Source organism: Aplidium turbinatum, chromosome 7, assembly GCF_918807975.1.
Source record: "Aplidium turbinatum chromosome 7, kaAplTurb1.1, whole genome shotgun sequence".
Classification (NCBI taxonomy): Eukaryota; Metazoa; Chordata; class Ascidiacea; order Aplousobranchia; family Polyclinidae; genus Aplidium; species Aplidium turbinatum.
Genome location: NC_137478.1, coordinates 28,279,100 through 28,298,479, shown reverse-complemented (window position 1 = coordinate 28,298,479; position 19,380 = coordinate 28,279,100). Strand labels below are relative to the sequence as shown.

The window sequence follows — 19,380 nt, the reverse complement described above, 5'->3', positions numbered from 1 at the left end:
TTACCAAAACAATAAATTATTTTGAGTAAACTAAAACTTTTATTTCAGGGATTCGTCGTTATTTGGCAGCGAGCATACCGACAACAAGTTGTCAAACGTAGGCTTGGTAGCCGCAAAAAGAACATCATACAACGCCTTTCAGTACAAACACAAAGCATTCGATCCGTTCGGGATCGCGAAAGTGTCGCTGCTTGACATATTGCGTGGTCATACGACCACACACACTGAGGTATGTGGTTTATGAACATAGTCAGCCAACAAATCAGTCATTTTTGCATTGATTCAACGTCTGCAGACGCTTTTGAATCAGCTTTTGAATAAGTTTCCCAGCCACGTAATTTTTAACCACAATTTGATATCTCTGAATGTGATATTTTAGACCCGGGTAGACGACATGTATCTCAGCCCACGATGGTTCTCTGACGTTTCGCGTGCCATCGCTGTGTTGATACTCAAAGAAAATAGTGGACAATTTAAAGTTTTGCCACACATTCGCCGAACTTAATTTAAAAAAATTTCAGGTCGCTGTCACCTCTTGTCCCATTCCTGAAGTCCTGCAGGAACCATCTCCAAAAGAAGAGAAGGAAGCTTATTTGGTTGGGTTTCCTGGGGCTGTCGACCGGCCCGAAAGACCCCCTCAGTTGCCGGGTCATTACGTGCAAGCCAACACTACGTTGAAACTGAAGATCAGCCTGCAATGCCCCTTTGTCCCAAAGTCCGTTGTTCCAAGGATGCTTGCTTTACCTCAACAGGTCGAGTGATATCACGTGTTGAATGTAGTTGATGGCACTAGCTCAAGGGTTTTCAACCTAGGGGCCATGGCCCCCTATAGTGGGCCATGGGCCCATGAGCCTTTTTCAAAAGGGCCATGGAAAATTTTGAAAAATATTTTTTTTTTAATTTATCATCTCTAAGTCTACTCCAACAATATATAACAAAAGAAATAAATTAAACTTTAATAAAAATACTAATACATTTTGCCCAAATCTTCATGAAATGGTCTTTAATTTCCGGTTGTTTCAAAAATAATAATATAAGATTTCTATGTAAAGTTGTAAACAATTTTTTTCAAAAGGTTGAAAAAAATAAGGGGGGCATTGATTTTTCAAAATTTTCAAAGGGGGCCACGGTGTAAAAAAGGTTGGAAACCCCTGTACTAGCTAGTAATCAGAAGAAGCTGTAGGCTTACAGTATGGTGACATACGCAAATATGAATAAGACTTCGTCGATAAGAGATTTTTTTCAACATTTGATTAGCTGTGTATTAAAAATTACTCATTTGCTTTCTAAGGTAAGGGTGGTTACAACAGAAAAGATGGTTGTTTAAAAAAATCTAATGCTCTTGCCTCATGAGTTACTTAATTTAAGTAAAGTATCTTTCGATTTCCCGATATATTGCACATCTGTTCACATCTTGACTTATCCAACTTGGTGTCTTGTGGTTGAATATTTGAGTGGACGGAAGTGTCTACTTTCTGGCACATCACAATGCATCCTATCAATAATTCCAAACGACCATTCAGTCCCACAACGTTTACAGACGTTGAACCAAAGTAGAAAAGGACTTTGGGATCACAGCTTGCGCTCTCAATTGGAGTTGAACCCCTTCGAGTGTCGCGCAAAACGCTCTCAGCACTCCCTTGCGCAGCCGCTGTGTGTGTTGATAAAGCTCTGTCTAACGCTGGTGTTTGATACATTGGCAAAGTTGCTGGGATACTCTCAGCTTTTTTGATTATTTGTTTATCCCACTATGCATCCTTTTGGATCATTGCTAAGTTTAAATGAAGATTTGTAATGAAACCTTCAGGGACGCGGTTTTATTTTTTGTTTTTTTGACATTTGAAACCGTTGAAATTACATTCATAACACTTTTTTTGTACAGATGTGCTTATACACGAGAGTGATCTATTACTTCAGTTATAAAAACAAAGAGCTTCTGCACCGGATCGAAGAAGCGATCACAGAAGCCAACGCAAAGGCTTTAGGTCTCGACCATTTTGAAAAAGACATTATTGATGCAGCCATGTCCACCTACAAGTTATCTGTGTAAGCAAATGTGGGATAGTGTGGTTCAAAAAATAGCCGTTTGTTTCAGAACTTTGACTTTGAAAGTAATTAATGACGTTTATTATGACGTTCTAATTTAAACCGGATGATGTTTGAAGCATGTATCTATCATTATATTATTACAATTATCATTATCCATTATTATTATCCAGTATTACTGCATGCACCACCGTCCGCTTGGTTAGAAGTTGTTGTTGATTGCATGAATTAAGAAAAAGTTGCAATCACAATTACCAAGCAGGCTTTTACTTTTAGGAGATAATTTAAAAAAATGAAATAGGAATGTTTAATGATTTTATGATGTAAGTTAAACCGCATACATTTTAAAACATTTTCTTGCATTTCGCTGCAATTCAGAAGCTATTTGGTGACATCTTCATTGTTCCATAATTCTTCAAACCTTTTTATGACGTCATCGCTTTCTCAGGGAACAAAAACGGGACAAAACGTTGGACATCATTACTGGGTTCCATGTCGTCGATGGCAACCTACACTTAATGGTGCTAGAGGGCCTCAGAGAAGAAGCGATGGCGAGATTCCAAAAACAAATAGTAAAATCGAAACCTCAAGGTAAGTCGTTTGCATTTGGGGGTGTCTTATTCGACCTGAGTGCTTTACTCCCTCCAACTTTGAACTCGATTGGATGCAGCAGTAGATATGATTAAATTTCGCGGTGATATGAAAAATATATGAAAATATAATATCAGATATAGTTACTACTCTCTAAAACAGCGTTTCTTAACCTTTTCTGACTCTAGCACCCCTGTAAACAGGCCTGACCAGTCTAGCACCCCCTTACTATTGTTGACATACGACTACTACAGTGCCGACCAAAAGTTTAGTAGAGGCCGAAATTTTGACATGCCTTCCGATCTCTGGCGATATATTTTGTAATGAAGTCTCTTGTTGTTTAACAAACTGTGCAGTTGTTTTAACGAAGTTGATTCAGGATTTGGTATTTGACTTTCATTCACCAACAGAAATTCAATTATAAAACCATGTGAAAGTGAATCAACTCTCAACAACAGCATAGTTTGTTAGGCGACAAAAAATACAAAATATACTGCCAGCGATAAAAAAGCATGTCAAAATTTCGGCGCCGCCATTAAACTTTGGCCTGCACTATTGAAAGGAAAGCGATGTACAAATTGATCATTTTGTTTATTCTTCAAAACTACTGTCGTCATTGGTGATAAAAGAAATAGGAAAGCCCGAGAATAGTGAAAAAACATGGACAAACTTAAGCATACTTAAGTTACCCAGCTGGGTAACTAGTTAGCCTACACATGTATCAATGGGATTTCTGTTGTTGCTTATGTGTGACCAATTTCTCTATTCGAGGCTTCGTGTTGGTCAAAGCCACTCTCATATCGTGGAGCAACCCATCTTGGAGGCGATTCCTTTGCTTTTATTTGGAGCATGGTGGAAAACGCCTTTTCACACAGGTAGGTAGTCGGAAATGGAATGAACAATTCCAGTGTTGCTCGTGCCAATGCAGGATATGTCAACTGATCACACCAGAAATCAGCAAGCGGAAGGACCAAATTTTGTCCAACAACTCTGATTCACCTGCATGTCAATCAGCTCCTCCTTTAGTCTATTATCATCACTCATGTCTGCCAAGAAGGGCTGTTATATCCACTCTGGATATGAGTGACTCGTGGGAACGTATTTTGCCATGGTGGTTTGTAGAAGTGAGAGGTGAGCAACAATATTACAACAAAGCACCCACCAGATAAGTTCGCACAATCTACTCAGGATCAATTTGAGTACTTGACTGGGAGATATATACAATTACAGCAAATCATGTTGGCTACCTCGAAACAGCAATCATTGATATAACAACTGCTGATACTGGTAGAAAGATGAAAAAATGCAGAAAAGTAAAATGGCATTTTTTGGTATTATACTGCATGCATTTAGCACCCCCTACAGTCTATTCCAGCACCCCCAAGGGGTGCTAGCACCCCCGGTTAAGAAACGCTGCTCTAAAACCTTTATACTACATATTTGATGTAATTTGCTGTGCTTGGCATTGAGCACTTTTTGTAGTATTAATCGTATTTATTGTTTGAAAATATAATATGATTGTATAGTAGTCTGCAGAAGATACACAAAGCCATTTTCACTTCAATATTTTAGCACACGTTTAAATCGTATGTGAGTCATTCCATTATAATTCAACAAATGGTGAACACTACCACCTTTTAGATTTTCTTCATTTTTACATATTTAGTACATATTTTAGAATAATATTCATAACTGTTGGAATTTTTTTGATACCTTGCATCGTTTTCAAGTTATCGCGATTTAAAATTTCACATTTTTGCCACTAGTGGCGCCATTGTGCGTGGGAACATTTTGGGAAAATGCTCTAAAGTCACCATTTCTTGTCCAATTATGATGAACAAAGTGTCTATTCCCATGTTCTCATGAGTGAGGAATTCAATTATGCTATTAAAATATCAAAAAAACAATTGCTTGATATGAAAATCTTCATGTTAATTTTAAAAAGTTCCTCAAACTTTAAGGCCCCCCCACTCCCCCATGATTGCATAATTTTTTTTCTGATTGGCTCCATTTTGTAAAGTGATTGTTTAGTTACCAAGAAACTGAAAATCTTTCACTGAACTTTTCTCTAAGTGCTTTTATCACATTGACTGTTAGCATACCCATTGAAAGCTAATGATTGTATTTAAGCTATTGTGAAGTTAAGGATAACAATTATGACTTCACAAAGACATAAAAATGATGTGGTTAACCTCAATTTAAAATAAACAATATCACACAACATCATAAAAATCAATTTATTAAAATATAGAGCTTTTGCCACACATGTGTGGCTTCTTCAGTATAATCTTATTCAAATAGAATTATATTTGAATATTTTCAATCGCTTCAATCTTATTCAAATAGAATTATATTTGAATATTTTCAATAGTTTCTATTTGAATAAGATTATACTGAAGAAGCCAAACTTGTGTGGCAAAAGCTCTATATTTTAATAAATTGATTTTTATGATGTGGGGTGATATTGTTTATTTTAAATTGAGGTTAACCACATCATTTTTATGTCTTTGTGAAGTCATAATGGCTCTGCTCTGAAGTCATAATCGTTATCCTTAACTTCACAATAGCTTAAATACAATTATTAGCTTGCAATGGGTATGCTAACAGTTAATGTGATAAAAGCACTTAGAGAAAAGTTCAGTGAAAGATTTTCAGTTTCTTGGTAACTAAACAATCACTTTACAAAATGGAGCCAATCAGAAAAAAAATTATGCAATCATGGGGGAGTGGGGGGGCCTTAAAGTTTGAGGAACTTTTTAAAATTAACATGAAGATTTTCATATCAAGCAATTGTTTTTTTGATATTTTAATAGCATAATTGAATTCCTCACTCATGAGAACATGGAAATAGACACTTTGTTCATCATAATTGGACAAGAAATGGTGACTTTAGAGCATTTTCCCAAAATGTTCCCATGCACAATGGCGCCACTAGTGGCAAAAATGTGAAATTTTAAATCGCGATAACTTGAAAACTATACAAGGTATCAAAAAAATTCCAACAGTTATGAATATTATTCTAAAATATGTACTAAATATGTAAAAATAAAGAAAATCTAAGAGGTGGTAGTGTAAAATTTCTTTAAAATTTGTTGAATTATAATGGAATGACTCATGTCTGGCCAATACGTAAAGCATAAAAAGGATAAAGCGTTTCTATATGGCATCTTAGTTATGCATTGCACTCAACGCTTTACAAAGCATACAGTATCAGGGCAGTCGTTTAGAGGCGTAGCGTACATTGATAGGCTACCCTGAATGTATTCCTTAGCAAAACAAGAGTAAGATTCAGTATCCTTTTTAGACAATGTTTGAATTGACCCCACTAGAGTGTGGAATATGCGTTTACCGATTGTGAAACTAACACTCTAACCACTAAGCCACAGAGCTGGTCAATTTAAATTTACTTATTTTTCAGTTTTGATTTTTCAAGTTTGAATTGAACGACCGTCATACGTATGCTTTGCGCTTTGCAGATGATGAAATTCTTGTCCATCTTTACGATTCTTCAATGACGTTTAGTCATCGTCTATACACCAACCTCGACGTGGACTTGTGCCGGGTCCGTCTTCATCAAACCATCCCTGAAATCATGAGCCAACCTTTGCTTTACGTGAGAGATATGGTTCCTAAAGATTGTTTGGAGGGTCTTCTGAAGTGCCACCAGGTAAACTAACTAAACATCGACTTTGACCAAGTAGTTTCATGACCAAAATCATCTTCATCATCATCCCACTGTAGGGGATGGGGCAATTCTTTCCTTGCAACAATTTTCATTTACCCCTTTTCCCATCTTTTACTGTCAATCGCCTCTTCCTTCATCAGTCCGATCTTGTCTTCTTCATCTTTCACCTGCTTTTTCATATTATTTTTGGACGCCCCGTTTCCTCTTTCCATCTACTGTGTCTTCAAAATCAATTCTTTTCTGAGAAAATAACCTTCTTCTTGGAACTTTAAATAAATCATTAGATTTGATGTCTAAACTAAATGTCTTCTGTCCAACTCTGACTATACGTTCATCAAAGAATATGTATCAACACAAAAGTCTTTGGAAAAGAACTTCTACAATGAAACTGCAATTCCCTAATAGACAAATACGACCTAGCAACCACACGGTATTTAACACAATACTACAATAAACTGAAAGTAAACTATAAATTACGAACGTTTGCGGCTACACAAATGTTATCTCTTATGAAGTAACAAATATTTGATACGTGTTACTTGATAAGGGCTAACATTTGTATGGCCGAAAACGTTCATAATTTATAGTTTATTTTTACTTTATTGTATTATGTTAAATGCCGTGTGGCTGCTAGATTGTATTCGTCTATGGTTCCAGAAAATCATCTCTTCACCAAAGCCACAATTCCTAAATAGCCTGATACTCAGGAGTTAAAAGTGTATTTTTGTTTTCCACAGATAACGCAAGTAAAACGTCTTCGTGATGTCACCTACTCCAATCTATTTCCGACAGCAGAGATGGTGATAGCAATGAGCCGGGAGTTTGGCATACCTTTGACCTTTGAAGATTTTGAAGACCACCACAAACCAAGACAGGTTGCCACACCTATCAGTATGCCTGTCCAAGGTAAACTCTAGGAATTGCCTTACAGACGATGATTGTTCATCATTCATTGCATTAGAATAAGCTTTTTTTCCTATAGAGTTGTGCTTTTTAAAAATCTCTGATGAAATGACGTTTCACGTTATACTCACGTAGCCTCGCCCTCCGCCGGTTCGACACCGCTCATGAGCATGCGGTTGTGTCTGCGGCGGAACACTTAAAGGCATGCCTGAAGGTGGACACGAAGATTGGCTTCCTTGCCTTCCCGTCCACTTAATCTAAATCTTCAACCACCGGGTGTAAACCTGGATACGACAAACAAACAAAACAAGCCTTGCCTTCACGTTGTACTGACGTAGTCTGTAATCACAGTCCATTTGGCTACTTGCATTTTGCATTGCTTTAAATTTGTTTTCACGTCCTTACCTTAGCAATGGCTGCACTAGTTTACTTCCTCTTGCTATCCAGGAGCTGTACCGGTCACATTGATCAGCAGCTTCATCTGTTATAACTGTCTTCATATCATTTAGCAAGTTCTAAACCTGGTGTGTTTACTCATGAAATGAAGAACTAGAGAGCACCACACCTCAACAACGAATCGATAAATTTAAGCATATTGTAGAGATTTTGCCACACAATTGTGGCTTCGTCAGTACATATTGTTTTGTCGTTAGTACTTCGTCAGTATAGGCCTACATGGCTATTATTCTGCAGTACATATTTCAAATAGTGTAAGATCAGGCTAAGATGATTTAAAGTAAAATGTAAGTAAAGTTACGTAACAAAACTTCGTTACTGAACTTTTTTTAAATCTTCTTTTGACGTTACCGATGATCCCAAAGGATGCGTAGTGTGATAAAATAATTACAAAAAGTAGACAGTACCACAGTGAATCGGAAAAATTTAAGTTCATTACGTTAGAGCTTAATATTACATATGTAGTGATGTATTGTGTGATATTGTTTTTTAATCTTTCACGTCTGGTTGCAGGTTCATACGATACAATGATAGGTCCCCAGCCGTCGTGCAATGGCACAACGACCACTATCAACACTGGGCCTGTGGCGCAACCTGCAAGCAAGTCTACCAATCTTGACAACGAGAACAAGGCGTTCGAATCCTTGCTGCAACGTCGCCAGAATTTGCCAAACAAATCGGACTACATCACTTCAAACATTGTGAGAAAACAGAAAAAGCTTGACTTATGCTTGAACAGTAAAAGTTTGGCCTCAGTTTAAACAGTACAAGTTTTCTTGAATGCAAAATATTCATGCTCAAACTGAGAAATCCTCGGTTTAATTGCAATTATTGTGACCAGGATTGAATGACATAGCCTTTGTTTTGTTGGATTTAACTTCATTACAAAGATTAACCGTTTAAGTTTGCTCTTATGCTTAGTGTTATTGTCAGTGACTTTTCCACTGTGTTTACCGCGTTTTATTGAATAGCTTTTGTATGTATTTTAAATTAAATAGCTGAATACAACTCAAAACAATTGATGAAAATAGCTGAAAAGGCGTCGATTATTGAGACTTTTATTGATGCAATTTTACATCCAATTGTTGATATTTTTTGTAAAATAATGATATCGTGATATTGACAAGACTTAGTGTGTGTTCTCTCAGTGCGCCAAGCAAGATTAAATCTTATTCCTTTGTTCTTATGTTTTGAAAACAAAACTTTATCTTACCAATTATTAAAACGGTTGTTAACCGGATTTTACTGGTTTCAACAGGTTGCGGTGCAAGAAGCAGGCAAGAGGCGTAGACCATTCCACCCGGTTGTTCGAACGTTGCAAGCTGATGCAGCTGCGCATAACTACAGTTCGCAGACTATGAACACAACTGAAATTGCGAAGAATATCCTGCGTGAAATGCTGAGCGAAAGTGACCCCAACGGAAGGTAATTGTTTGTACTGCAGTTCGGTCATTATGGCGTTTCAAGTTTATATTCTAAATTCCGCGAAAGTGATGGCTTTAACTCTTGTTTATAAGCTACAGCCTGTAGTAGGCTATGTGTTATAACTGAAAGTTTTTATAGTTGATATTTACCAAAAAAACAAGTTGTAATTTTTAAAACTGAGCGTTTTCATCCAAGCTGCCGATACTTTGTGTTTGTCTTGCAACTTCGTCCCTTCACAATCGAGCTGTGAAGCAAACGCCGAAACGCGATGTCCTCTGTAGGTAATAAGCATTCGACTTGGTTGCTAAATATACGCCTGTTTTTACCCTAAAAGGAAGATCATCAGAAGTTAGAGACTAATAACTATATTTGATTCAATTCACTCTGCTTGGCTTTTTGCTTGGCATTGAGCACTTTTTGTAGTATTAATAGTATTTATTGTTTAAGCCTGTTTTTATATTCTTGTCTCTTTGGTTTGTATTTTCTCGTCATATATGTGTTTCTTCTTTCCAGGTACGCCTACCATCCTTTTTACAGCTCCGCGATGGTGGATTCTCGCCACGTGGACACCTTCTACAGGAAAGAAGATGCAGAATCAAAACGCAAATGGAAAACCTCCGATGGTTTTGTCTATCCTGGGATGAGAAGCAGCAGTGCGTCGAATCAACATCCTTTGAAACCAGATCCATCAAGAAGGGAAGACCTGAAGTTTAGCTTCAAGGATAATGTTCTTCACAGGAACATCATGGCTCCCATTTTAAGCAGAGACAGGCTGAAGTAATTGATTTTAAATTAACGAAATCGCGTTTAGTTCATATCTTGTGTACAGTTTGGTGTATCCTCCCTGATCGCTAGTCAACGGTTAGAGATTTAGAGATCACGTTTAGTTGTATAAACGGGTAGCACCTTCAACCATATATGGGTGTACACTACGTCGCTACCTGATTTGTTACAATCTGCAGACTTTTCTAGATTTTGCCGACTATTGGTAACCGTCTAAATAAAATTTTGTAAAAATAATTTTTTAACATCATCTTACTGTCTTTCCCAGGTGACTAATTGGGTTTTAACATCACCAGGCTTTGAAAAACAAACACATTTTGATACAGAAAATTTCAGTCAAATTGTTTGCCACTTGTTAACAGTTTAACAGTCTGATTAAACATTTTTCAACTTTTTATTTCTCATTATGTACTGCTTCCCCAAGGTATCAAAAGCTTTTATATCATTACGGGTCGGCAAAAAGTAAAAAATAAAAAACTTAGAAAATTTCATTCAGGCAGTAGCGGTAGTCAAAATCTTCAAAATGTAACAAATCAGGCAGCACCTGCAAGTAGCCAACTAGCCATGGGGTGTAGCACCTTCAACCATGTGTGGGTGAGGAATCTTTCCAGGGGCGTAGTCAGAGAGCAATTGCACCCCCCTCCCCGACATATTTTAAATAAACATTCTACCTGTCACAGCATCATTTCATAAGTTTTAGTATGGATTTTGGCTAAAAGTACTCTCAGAATGGGCAATTTTAAGGGGGGTTTTCTTCAATATTTTTCTGGGAATGGCCCACCAGACTTTGCTGGCGACATCCCTGCACCTTTCTAATGAAAAGCCAAGTGTTTACTTGGATAAGCAGTACTACGCAATAATCGGTAAATATAGTGAAATATTTTTTTAATGACATAGCGTTGTATTGCAAAAAACGGGCAGTGATTCCATTGGTATCGAAAGTCCTTGCGAGCTTTTCACGCAATTCACCATCGTTGGTTTGAAATGTTTCAGTTGTTTAATCAGAGCTTTAAATGTTCGAAAGCAAACTTCTAACCACATGTTTCTGTATAAATCTTCATTTTTCAAATTCATCTGCCCTCTTTTGCTAATTTTAGTTGTTGCTTAGATGGGACGAACGCGACAGAGATCTCAACTTGTACAGCCATCCTCCTCCTGACTTTGGTAGTCCTGTTCCGGTCACCATCCATGCGGCCGGAGACCGCAAAGAGATGGAGCTAACGGAACAACAAAAGTAAGACCTTTGAGCCAGATAAACATGTTTTGTCGAAAGGTTATGCAAATGTGGAGCATTTTTTAATCTTGAATGTGAAACACTTTATTTAAGGAATAGTATTTGTTGTAGAATGTGAAAAATTTTTTGTGAACTATTTTTGTGGATAGCTTGAACATTGTAGTAAAGTTTGTTGGCGTAGTTATAACGCTCGTAACGTATGTTTCACGTGCTAGTATTGAACCAGAATGTTACAACAGCATAAGCCTAATTGATAATTGTTATTTCAATGATTGTTTTGTTCATTTTGTAGATTATTGTCTTTTGTTAGAAATTATGACCTCATAGTGATGTATTGTAAACAATTTGGTTTTTAGTCAGTTGAACTGATGATCATTGATCATCAGTCTTCTGCAGTACCACTTCACGATTCAGACTAATTGCGTGAATTAATTTTTATAGATATGAAGCAAATGAATGGAGGAAACGTCTTCTAGTGGATGATCCATTGATGCGTTTCCATCGTGTCCTTTGGGCCACCGAGCAGAGCAATAGGTCCAATCAAGTCGATAAATTAAGTGGATTGTTGAAAGATAAACCGAACAAATATTCACTGGCGGCACCGCCAGTGCTTGTCGTTCCGCCATTATCTGTTGTGAGTATACTTTAACGATTCTATTTGAAAAAGGTTACTGACGAAAGTTGTAATAATAAACAGACATAGCTCAGCAACAATACGACATTTAACATTATCTGCAACACAAAAATCTAATTAAGCGAACGTTTTCGACTATACATAATATTATAATCCTTTTCAAGCTTATCAAAGAAAAAAAATAATTGTACATTGCATAAGAAAATACTAACCATACTAGGGAAACACAGTATAACATCAAAAATATTATTTAATGTAAACGCTGAATGACTGTCTATCCTGCTCACATACAAAATGACTACACAACACAAGGGATCAAGTAGAGAATTAAGTTCCAGAAGTGTATTATAAAGTTGTAACTGTAATAAAATACTTAGTTTCTAAAGTCTAAACTCAGTTCTTTTAATAAATCAAACAAATTTTTTAAACTAATAACGTTACAGCAGGTCTTGGGTTTCGTTTTAGATTTTATGAAGTTTTTAGAATTTACAAAAAAATTACGTAAGCAAAAATAAAGAAATTGTTATTTTTTACACAGTTTGATGACAACAACATTAAGTTGATGCGTTTATGCTTCAGGTTCTAAACCCAAGTGTTGATACTGCGGCTCGTGCCAAGGGGGTAAAACTCCCTCCAGCATTTGATCCTTCAAAGGAAAATAATGTTGGTTTTCACCCCGGACCCTTCGACTCTAGGAGTTGGTTGATGGAGGAAAACAGGATCCCAATCAAGGATGAAGATCATAAGCTGTTCACACAGCAGCACGGGCACGATATGAAGTACGTTGTTGTCGCTGTAGACTGCTGAGAGTATTTTGGGATTTTAAATGACCTCTTTGGCTAAAGGAGGGTTAATTTTATTTGATCAAAATTTTGATAGAATTACTTTGTTTTGAAATCTAGAAATCCTAGAAAATTCAACATATTTTCGAACTGTTTTAAAAAATAAATTAAAAAAATGTGATTAATTGCTCAAACTTATGGCGGTGTGTTAAATTGACCAGCCTAAATTGTCAGCCTAGAAGTTTGATACAAACTCATAAATGCTTGTTAAATTTTACTGCTAATTCCCCTTATCAAAAAAGAACGTCTGTCCTTTTCCAAAATAATTTATTGCAAACAAATTTAGCTGTTCAGCTGTTGTACCTCTGAAATTTGTCAAAATTTTTACCTTAATATTAAGTCTACAACTCTACATTGTTGATTTTTACTGTGAAGTTGGCTATTTTTTTATTTATAAAGTAAGTGTTTACCGTGTATCTCTCACAAAGTAGCCACAGCAAAGAAGAAGTTTTGTAATAGATGCATGCTTAGACAGTCGCTGACTATCTAAGTTACGTCTGACTATTAGTCAGGACTATTAGTCTGACGTAACAGTGAAGGTTAGACTAACCTGCTCTCACAATTTTCTTCAATTCCGAGTACCAAAAGTAAGCAAAAAATGCTTTTGAAGTTTTGAGAAATCTTTTTGAAAAATTTGTCTTAGTTGTGAGTTGTAACCCAGCCAAGACAGGTTTGAGTCGTCTGCAGCTTAGATAAGGAGGCAGTTGTCAGGAAGTCAGGAATTCCTGTTTCATTGATTGGCATCTATTTTCACAACAGATCAAAAAAGAAAGACCATGGTAACGTCAGAAAGACTCATCAGATCTTGAAAGAATCACGTTACAACAAAGTGACGTCATATGAAGTTGTGACGTAGAAGACCTTTCACCAATAGTGTTCAAGTTTACCAATCAAGTTTTGTTTTGTGCAATCGTTTTTTTTGTTTTTTTCAAATACAAAGTACCGAGACGGATGCCACTTCTGTCGAGCGTTAAGTTAAGACGTTTTATTGGCTACGTACTGTACTTGAAGCTAATATTAAAGAAAATCCAAGACAGGAGAGTAGTAGACTGCTTTCAAACACGTTTGGCTGCCAGAGTTTCAGTTGAAAACCCACAGATCTCATATCACAGCTAAAATAGAATTGAGTTGGAGCCGCTTATTTGTAGTAGCTTATGAACTAATCTCAGCATATCTGCATTATTTATTTAACGTATTCTAAACAAGAAGCCGCTGATGTTTAAACTGTGATGCAGTGAATGACCATGGTGCAATAACTGCTCAACTGTCTCCACAGCTTATACCACATGGAACGAACATTGCTTTCAAAACGAATCCCGCCCAGACCTCTCATTGATGAGGAGCTAAGATCTCATCTGTTCCGAATTCCTCCAATCACCTCCAGGAAAGAGGAAGAGAAATTGGACAAAAATAAAGTGAGCACAACACTATTCCTCTATCTATACGAAATATATATTTTATTTTAATTAAAACCTTCTGATGATCCCAATAAGCATGAAACAGGCTTTAAAGGTATAGTGTATAGGCGATTAGCAACTCAGTGACGTAACCAAATCAATCTTATAGTGGCCAGGCAAGAAAGGGGCAAGGATTTTTCTAGGAGGGGCAACGTTTTCAGTGATGTCATAAACGAAGGCGATATAAATTGCTTTAAAATTGAGGGTAACCTTAAATTTTAATTGACGATAAACTTTGAAAGGATTTTTTGTACTGGTAATGTGCGGGGTGACCACTGTAACCAGCCCAGAATCCTGGGAGGAGGGGGGTCTGGGGGCCACTCCAAGAAGATTTTTAAATAAAAGCCTTAAAATTGTCCATTTAAGGGTAATTTCAGCCTAAATCAATAGAAGAATTCTGTCAAATAATGCTGTAACTGAGGGTGAAAAGTTTATTGAAGTTACACAAAACCAAAGCAGTGGAACAAACAAACTGGACTAGGCGTATAAATGTTCGGTTTAATGGGAGGCTTCAGTACGTCAATACCTTTCGTACAAAATGCAACAGAGTAGCCCAATTATCTAATGTTCATATTAGATCTGAGGTTTGCGTCGAAAAAAACATTTGACATTTCATCTGGCTACTGATAAGTAAAACGTTAAACAACAAAATTGCATATCACTGCCTCTGATTACTGTTAGCAGCGAAAGTGTTACATGGCTAAATGTCGCATAAATTTATTTAAAGCAATACATCTTTTTAACTTTTTAACAAACTTTTCTACAGCTTTTCAATAGCTTGCAAGTTTGTCATTCGATTACATATACGAAAAAATTTCAGGGGGGTCAACGCCAGTTTCCCTGATAATACGGATTGCACGTGCTGATTCTGGTTTAGTTGTAACTGAAGGAAAGTTGACACAAATGACGTTTCCAAAGAACGAATATGCTGAATCAAGATAATTGTGACATATATATTTAGGCTACTGTTTTCAGCTGAATCAAGGAAAACGGATGTGTTTAGCCCAATCTGGGTAAATATGCGAGCTAAAGTACTGATGTACTGCACTATGAGATAGGCCTGCGGAATTCCAATCAAAAACTGTTTTCCCTAATAGGTCTAAGCGTTTTATTAGCTGCATTTTTACAGGGGGGAAATTGCTACCTCCTTGGCAATTGACCCCCCTGATTACGCCACTGTAGCAACCGTATATTTGATATAGCAAAATTTTCTTAATGTGTAGGCTGCGGCACTAAACAAGCTGTATTTGTAGGCTATAGCTAAGCAATATGATTAGCCTACAAGATTTCAGTTTATTACTTTTTTCTATATATACTTGTTTGAGTCCAGATTTTCGGTGTGTTTTTATTCATTCATCCGTCGTGGTAGGCATTATGACCGATGCAACATTTGCAAAACTACATGCTGAGCTTGTAAATCTCACCAGCGTTTCCGTTTCCTTGCAGTGTCGAAAAGCGCTCTTGGTAGCCAAATGTAGGCTAATTATCTTGAAAATAAGATAAAGGTGGTTTTCGTTTGAATGACATAGTTGCTCTTCCCAGACACATCTCGTTGTTCAACCTAGGTGCATGTATAATGCAGACACAATTATGTTGAAACAATTCACTTTTTAGGTTAAAGCACCAGAAGACATTGCTCGGTATGGTGAGGGACCACGTGGCAGCAGCGAATACCGCGTCATGTTTCCCGGCTATGACGTCAATGCTCGGGCGAAAGAAATTTACCCTCGGCACACATTTGATGGCTTTGGTCCCTTGACGAAAGACGGCAAACCCGTAACACGTGATGCCAGTATTCATTTCAAGCATTCTGACAACCCTCTGACGGAGCGTTCAGATGTAGATGAAAAACTGTCAGCTGGTGCTAGACCTTCACCAGGCACCATGCTGAAAGACGAAGCGAGCATTGAAATAGCTCCACTTGTGCCTCTGACTAATGCCGCTTGAAAAGCCATTTCAATTCTCAAGTACACTCTTTGGAATTGCATGCATCACGTGTATACAATTCCAAAAAAACAATTTTTGTTCTTTCCAACTCACATTAGCATCAATCCAACATGGTAGCCATGGCCAACTGCACAGGCGGTTCGATTTGTTAATTTGGCGAACTGTTGCTAAAACTGAAATTTTCTAAAACTCAAATCTTCTTTAGTTTTCACTTTTCGTAGCTATGCCCTTGCACTATCTGGGAAAGACAGCAAAGGAGAATGTTTACAAAATTTCAATCAGACTGTTAACGACAGTCAGGAAAATTCGCGATAGTCAAAGCCACACCTCTAACAGCCCAGCTATTAATGACTTGCAACTTGAGGTTTGTACCAAGGGGGCATTGGTCGGACTTTTGATTCAAAAATTAGCAAAAAAAAGTGTAACTGTTTTTTCAGGGTGAAGTTTGTTGCCAACGTCAGTCGTGTCGCTGCCAGTCCTCTTGTGGCTAATTATTGTTGAGCAGTGCACTTAGACTTGTTAAACCAACATTATACGCTAGTTACCTGTTGCCCGATTTACGAAAAAATGTGTTTTCTAAAGACTAATATGTATTTCAATTCAACACTAACCCAAATTAATATAGACTAACCTACTAAATGGCCTATCGCTACTCTAATGTAGGCTGCAGTAACACTATTCTCGATTGCTTTTGCAAGGTATTTGATGATGAATCAACTATGGTACACTTACACAAGTCCAAGTCTGTTAATCATGACACTGTGCTTATGCGAGCAAAAATAATGCAAGTCCTTCAAAACAATAGGCCATCGAGACAATCCAGTCTTTTTATTTGTGCTTTAGTGGATGTTCAAACTCCGCATGATACCATTGCGTCAGAACTGTCCAGGGACATCTAAAGAAGAACTGTCATGACAAAACTAATCAGAACTGTCATGTAGAGTTCTAACTGACACTTTCATGGCAAACTTTATATGTTGCGTCATATCCAGGAACGTTGAAAAAACAATCTGGGCTCGATTGGCTACTAATGAGACTCTCGGGCCCAAAATTGAGACTCTTCTAAGAAAAACGCCCCATATCCCACAAACACGAGGGGTTTCTTCAAGTTTTCTGGCCCTTGGAATGGTTGCAGGACCCTAAAATCACTTCGGGTCTTGGTTCTAAAGCACCCTCTGCCAACTGGTCATATCTAGAGATGTAAATGGTATTATATGACGTTTGAACATTCTCTTAATATTTTTGCTTCATTGTTACGATTCTTGCTTGATTTCCAATGAGTTTATTGCTTAAAATCACTGTGGTTGCTTTTTTACCTTTGATCACAATTGTGTCTTTCAAAATTCGTCTTTGGTGTAGCCTACATTTTAACTGCACAGTGCACATGTTTGTGTTTTCATGAATCGTAAAAATTTAAAACATTGACAAAGCAGCGCCATTGCAGCCAAAAGTTTCTTTTTAATCTTAAAACAGTCACTTGCAGGAATGGAAATATCAATGGCTCGAAACGAAAACATTTAAGACTTAATAAATTGTTAAAGTATTTCCAATGAAATTAGTGTTTCAACACAGAAAATCGTTTGCAAAGTGAAGAATACAGCATTTCCTTCCCCCAAGGACAGTCGTTCAGTGTGACGTAGAGGCAACCTTGACTAATTAGGCAGCTCGTGTAATTTGTTTCAAGTTGCAGCCGATATTTTCCGAAATTGCATTACAATAGCTATCGTACTTTACGTTTTGCCATGAACTATTTATTAAAGTAGCCTATCTATTATGAACCTACCTGTCAGTTCAGTTGTTTCATTGCGTACGTGCGGCCACGAACTAATTGTCTTAGATGTGGATTGTAATTAGAGCTTATATTAGAGCCCAGACTAAAAAGATGCAATCCCGAACAGGAAAGCAAAGACCGCCTTATAACTCTACTGCGTTTGTATCCTGTTGGTACCTTTACCAAGCAGGCCATATACCCCGACAAGTAGACCCACGGGTAGACCTTGTTCTACTTTGCAGCTCTTACGTCGGACACATATCCAAATTGAACTACTGTGCATGTTGTCTTGTTATTCTTTTACGATGGATTTTATTTTATCGTTTACATATCTCGCAACTTTGAAAATAAACATGATAGGCGTATCTATCATACCAGTCGTTTCAGGCTTCATCTGAACTGTAGCAGCTTTTTGAGTTTACCTCATTGACTGAGAGAGCACGTATACAACGTCTTTGAGAGGCTGCAAACCGTCCTCATTCCTCATGACCAACATCATGATCCGAACACGCGTCGAGTCTGTAATAAAAGTAGCAACAATAAGACTAGCACAACAACCGACCTATACTACAAGGCTACGACTTAATTTTAGTTAAGTTTCAGTTGTTATTTTTCTATTAACCGCAGTAGCGCAATGATGATAGACAAGTGCTACTTCTAACAAAACAATTCACGTTTTGACGACACAAACCAAAATACGTCAGACTCAGAAACCGAGTCAAGTGGAACTCCAATAACAGAGTGGCAATTCGAAAGATTTTTATGTTTTATAATGGATTGAGTTTCGCTTTCAGCAGCATAATTGTTGCTTATTTCACACGTGTAGATACAAACGACCTGTTTTATCATAATCTAATCATTGTACTCGTCATTGCACAGATATGAAGAAGAAACTGTGTTTCGAAAGCTTGTGACAAGCCGTTACTGCCACAGTGAACCCGCAACATCAGGCTAAAACAGGTCGTTTACATCTACATTTGTGAAGTTTCTATGTTTGAACTGAGCTTTGGTTTGAACATGGCTTTTCACCACAGCCAATATGCTGGGCGACAGTGAAACGGCATTTAAATTTATGCAAATGGTTATTCAGTTGCTCACGAGACGTGATAATAACCGGGCATGCAAAAGTCATAGGATTCTCTGTTCTGGTTAGTATTGCACAATACTCAACCATAGACATGTGACCTTAAAGACAGTGGTTTCCAACCTGTAGCCTAGTTACTTACAAACCAATTTCGACCAATTGCTAGGTTTGCGGACCCCTAAACGTCAAATAGTAATCCTGATAGAAAGTTTGAAAATTACCCTTAACTTTGCTCTTGGCATGATCATACTGAGGACGCTATGATAGCGAAATCGATTTATGATTAAAAAATGAGGCTGGTAAACTGTTTGTTACCTTCAGTAACAGGACTATACTAATATAAAAAAAAAAACTAATGATACGAGACAGTCAACCGCTTCAAGTGAACAGTTTGCTGGGTTAGTTCACAAAAACAGAAAAGTTTTATTAGTCAATCTGTTAATGTTGAGGTAGCAGCAGGGGGTCTAGTTGGTACTTTTGGACCCAGGCCCGGAATATTTATGGGGCCCGGATTTAAAAGAT

General features: G+C 37.3%; 1 protein-coding gene across 3 annotated transcripts in view; it reads left to right on the top strand.

Annotated features, from left to right (window-relative positions):
* The window catches only part of LOC145774605 (uncharacterized), a 46,348-nt gene extending 28,204 nt beyond the window's left edge, over positions 1–18,144 (top strand). For 2 of the 3 annotated variants that reach the window (XM_082585879.1, XM_082585878.1), the window contains 14 exons: positions 49–229; positions 522–752; positions 1,883–2,046; positions 2,495–2,637; positions 6,114–6,304; positions 7,060–7,228; positions 8,195–8,382; positions 8,940–9,106; positions 9,620–9,883; positions 10,998–11,123; positions 11,565–11,757; positions 12,337–12,536; positions 13,876–14,014; positions 15,671–18,144. In XM_082585879.1, the coding sequence (XP_082442005.1) occupies positions 49–229; positions 522–752; positions 1,883–2,046; positions 2,495–2,637; positions 6,114–6,304; positions 7,060–7,228; positions 8,195–8,382; positions 8,940–9,106; positions 9,620–9,883; positions 10,998–11,123; positions 11,565–11,757; positions 12,337–12,536; positions 13,876–14,014; positions 15,671–16,003 (2,689 nt within the window). In that variant the 3' untranslated portion in view covers positions 16,004–18,144. Of the gene's footprint in view, positions 1–48; positions 230–521; positions 753–1,882; positions 2,047–2,494; positions 2,638–6,113; positions 6,305–7,059; positions 7,229–8,194; positions 8,383–8,939; positions 9,107–9,619; positions 9,884–10,997; positions 11,124–11,564; positions 11,758–12,336; positions 12,537–13,358; positions 13,552–13,875; positions 14,015–15,670 lie in introns of those variants that run through there. The other variant, XM_082585880.1, reaches the window with a different exon arrangement.
* The last annotated feature ends 1,236 nt before the right edge of the window (positions 18,145–19,380 follow it).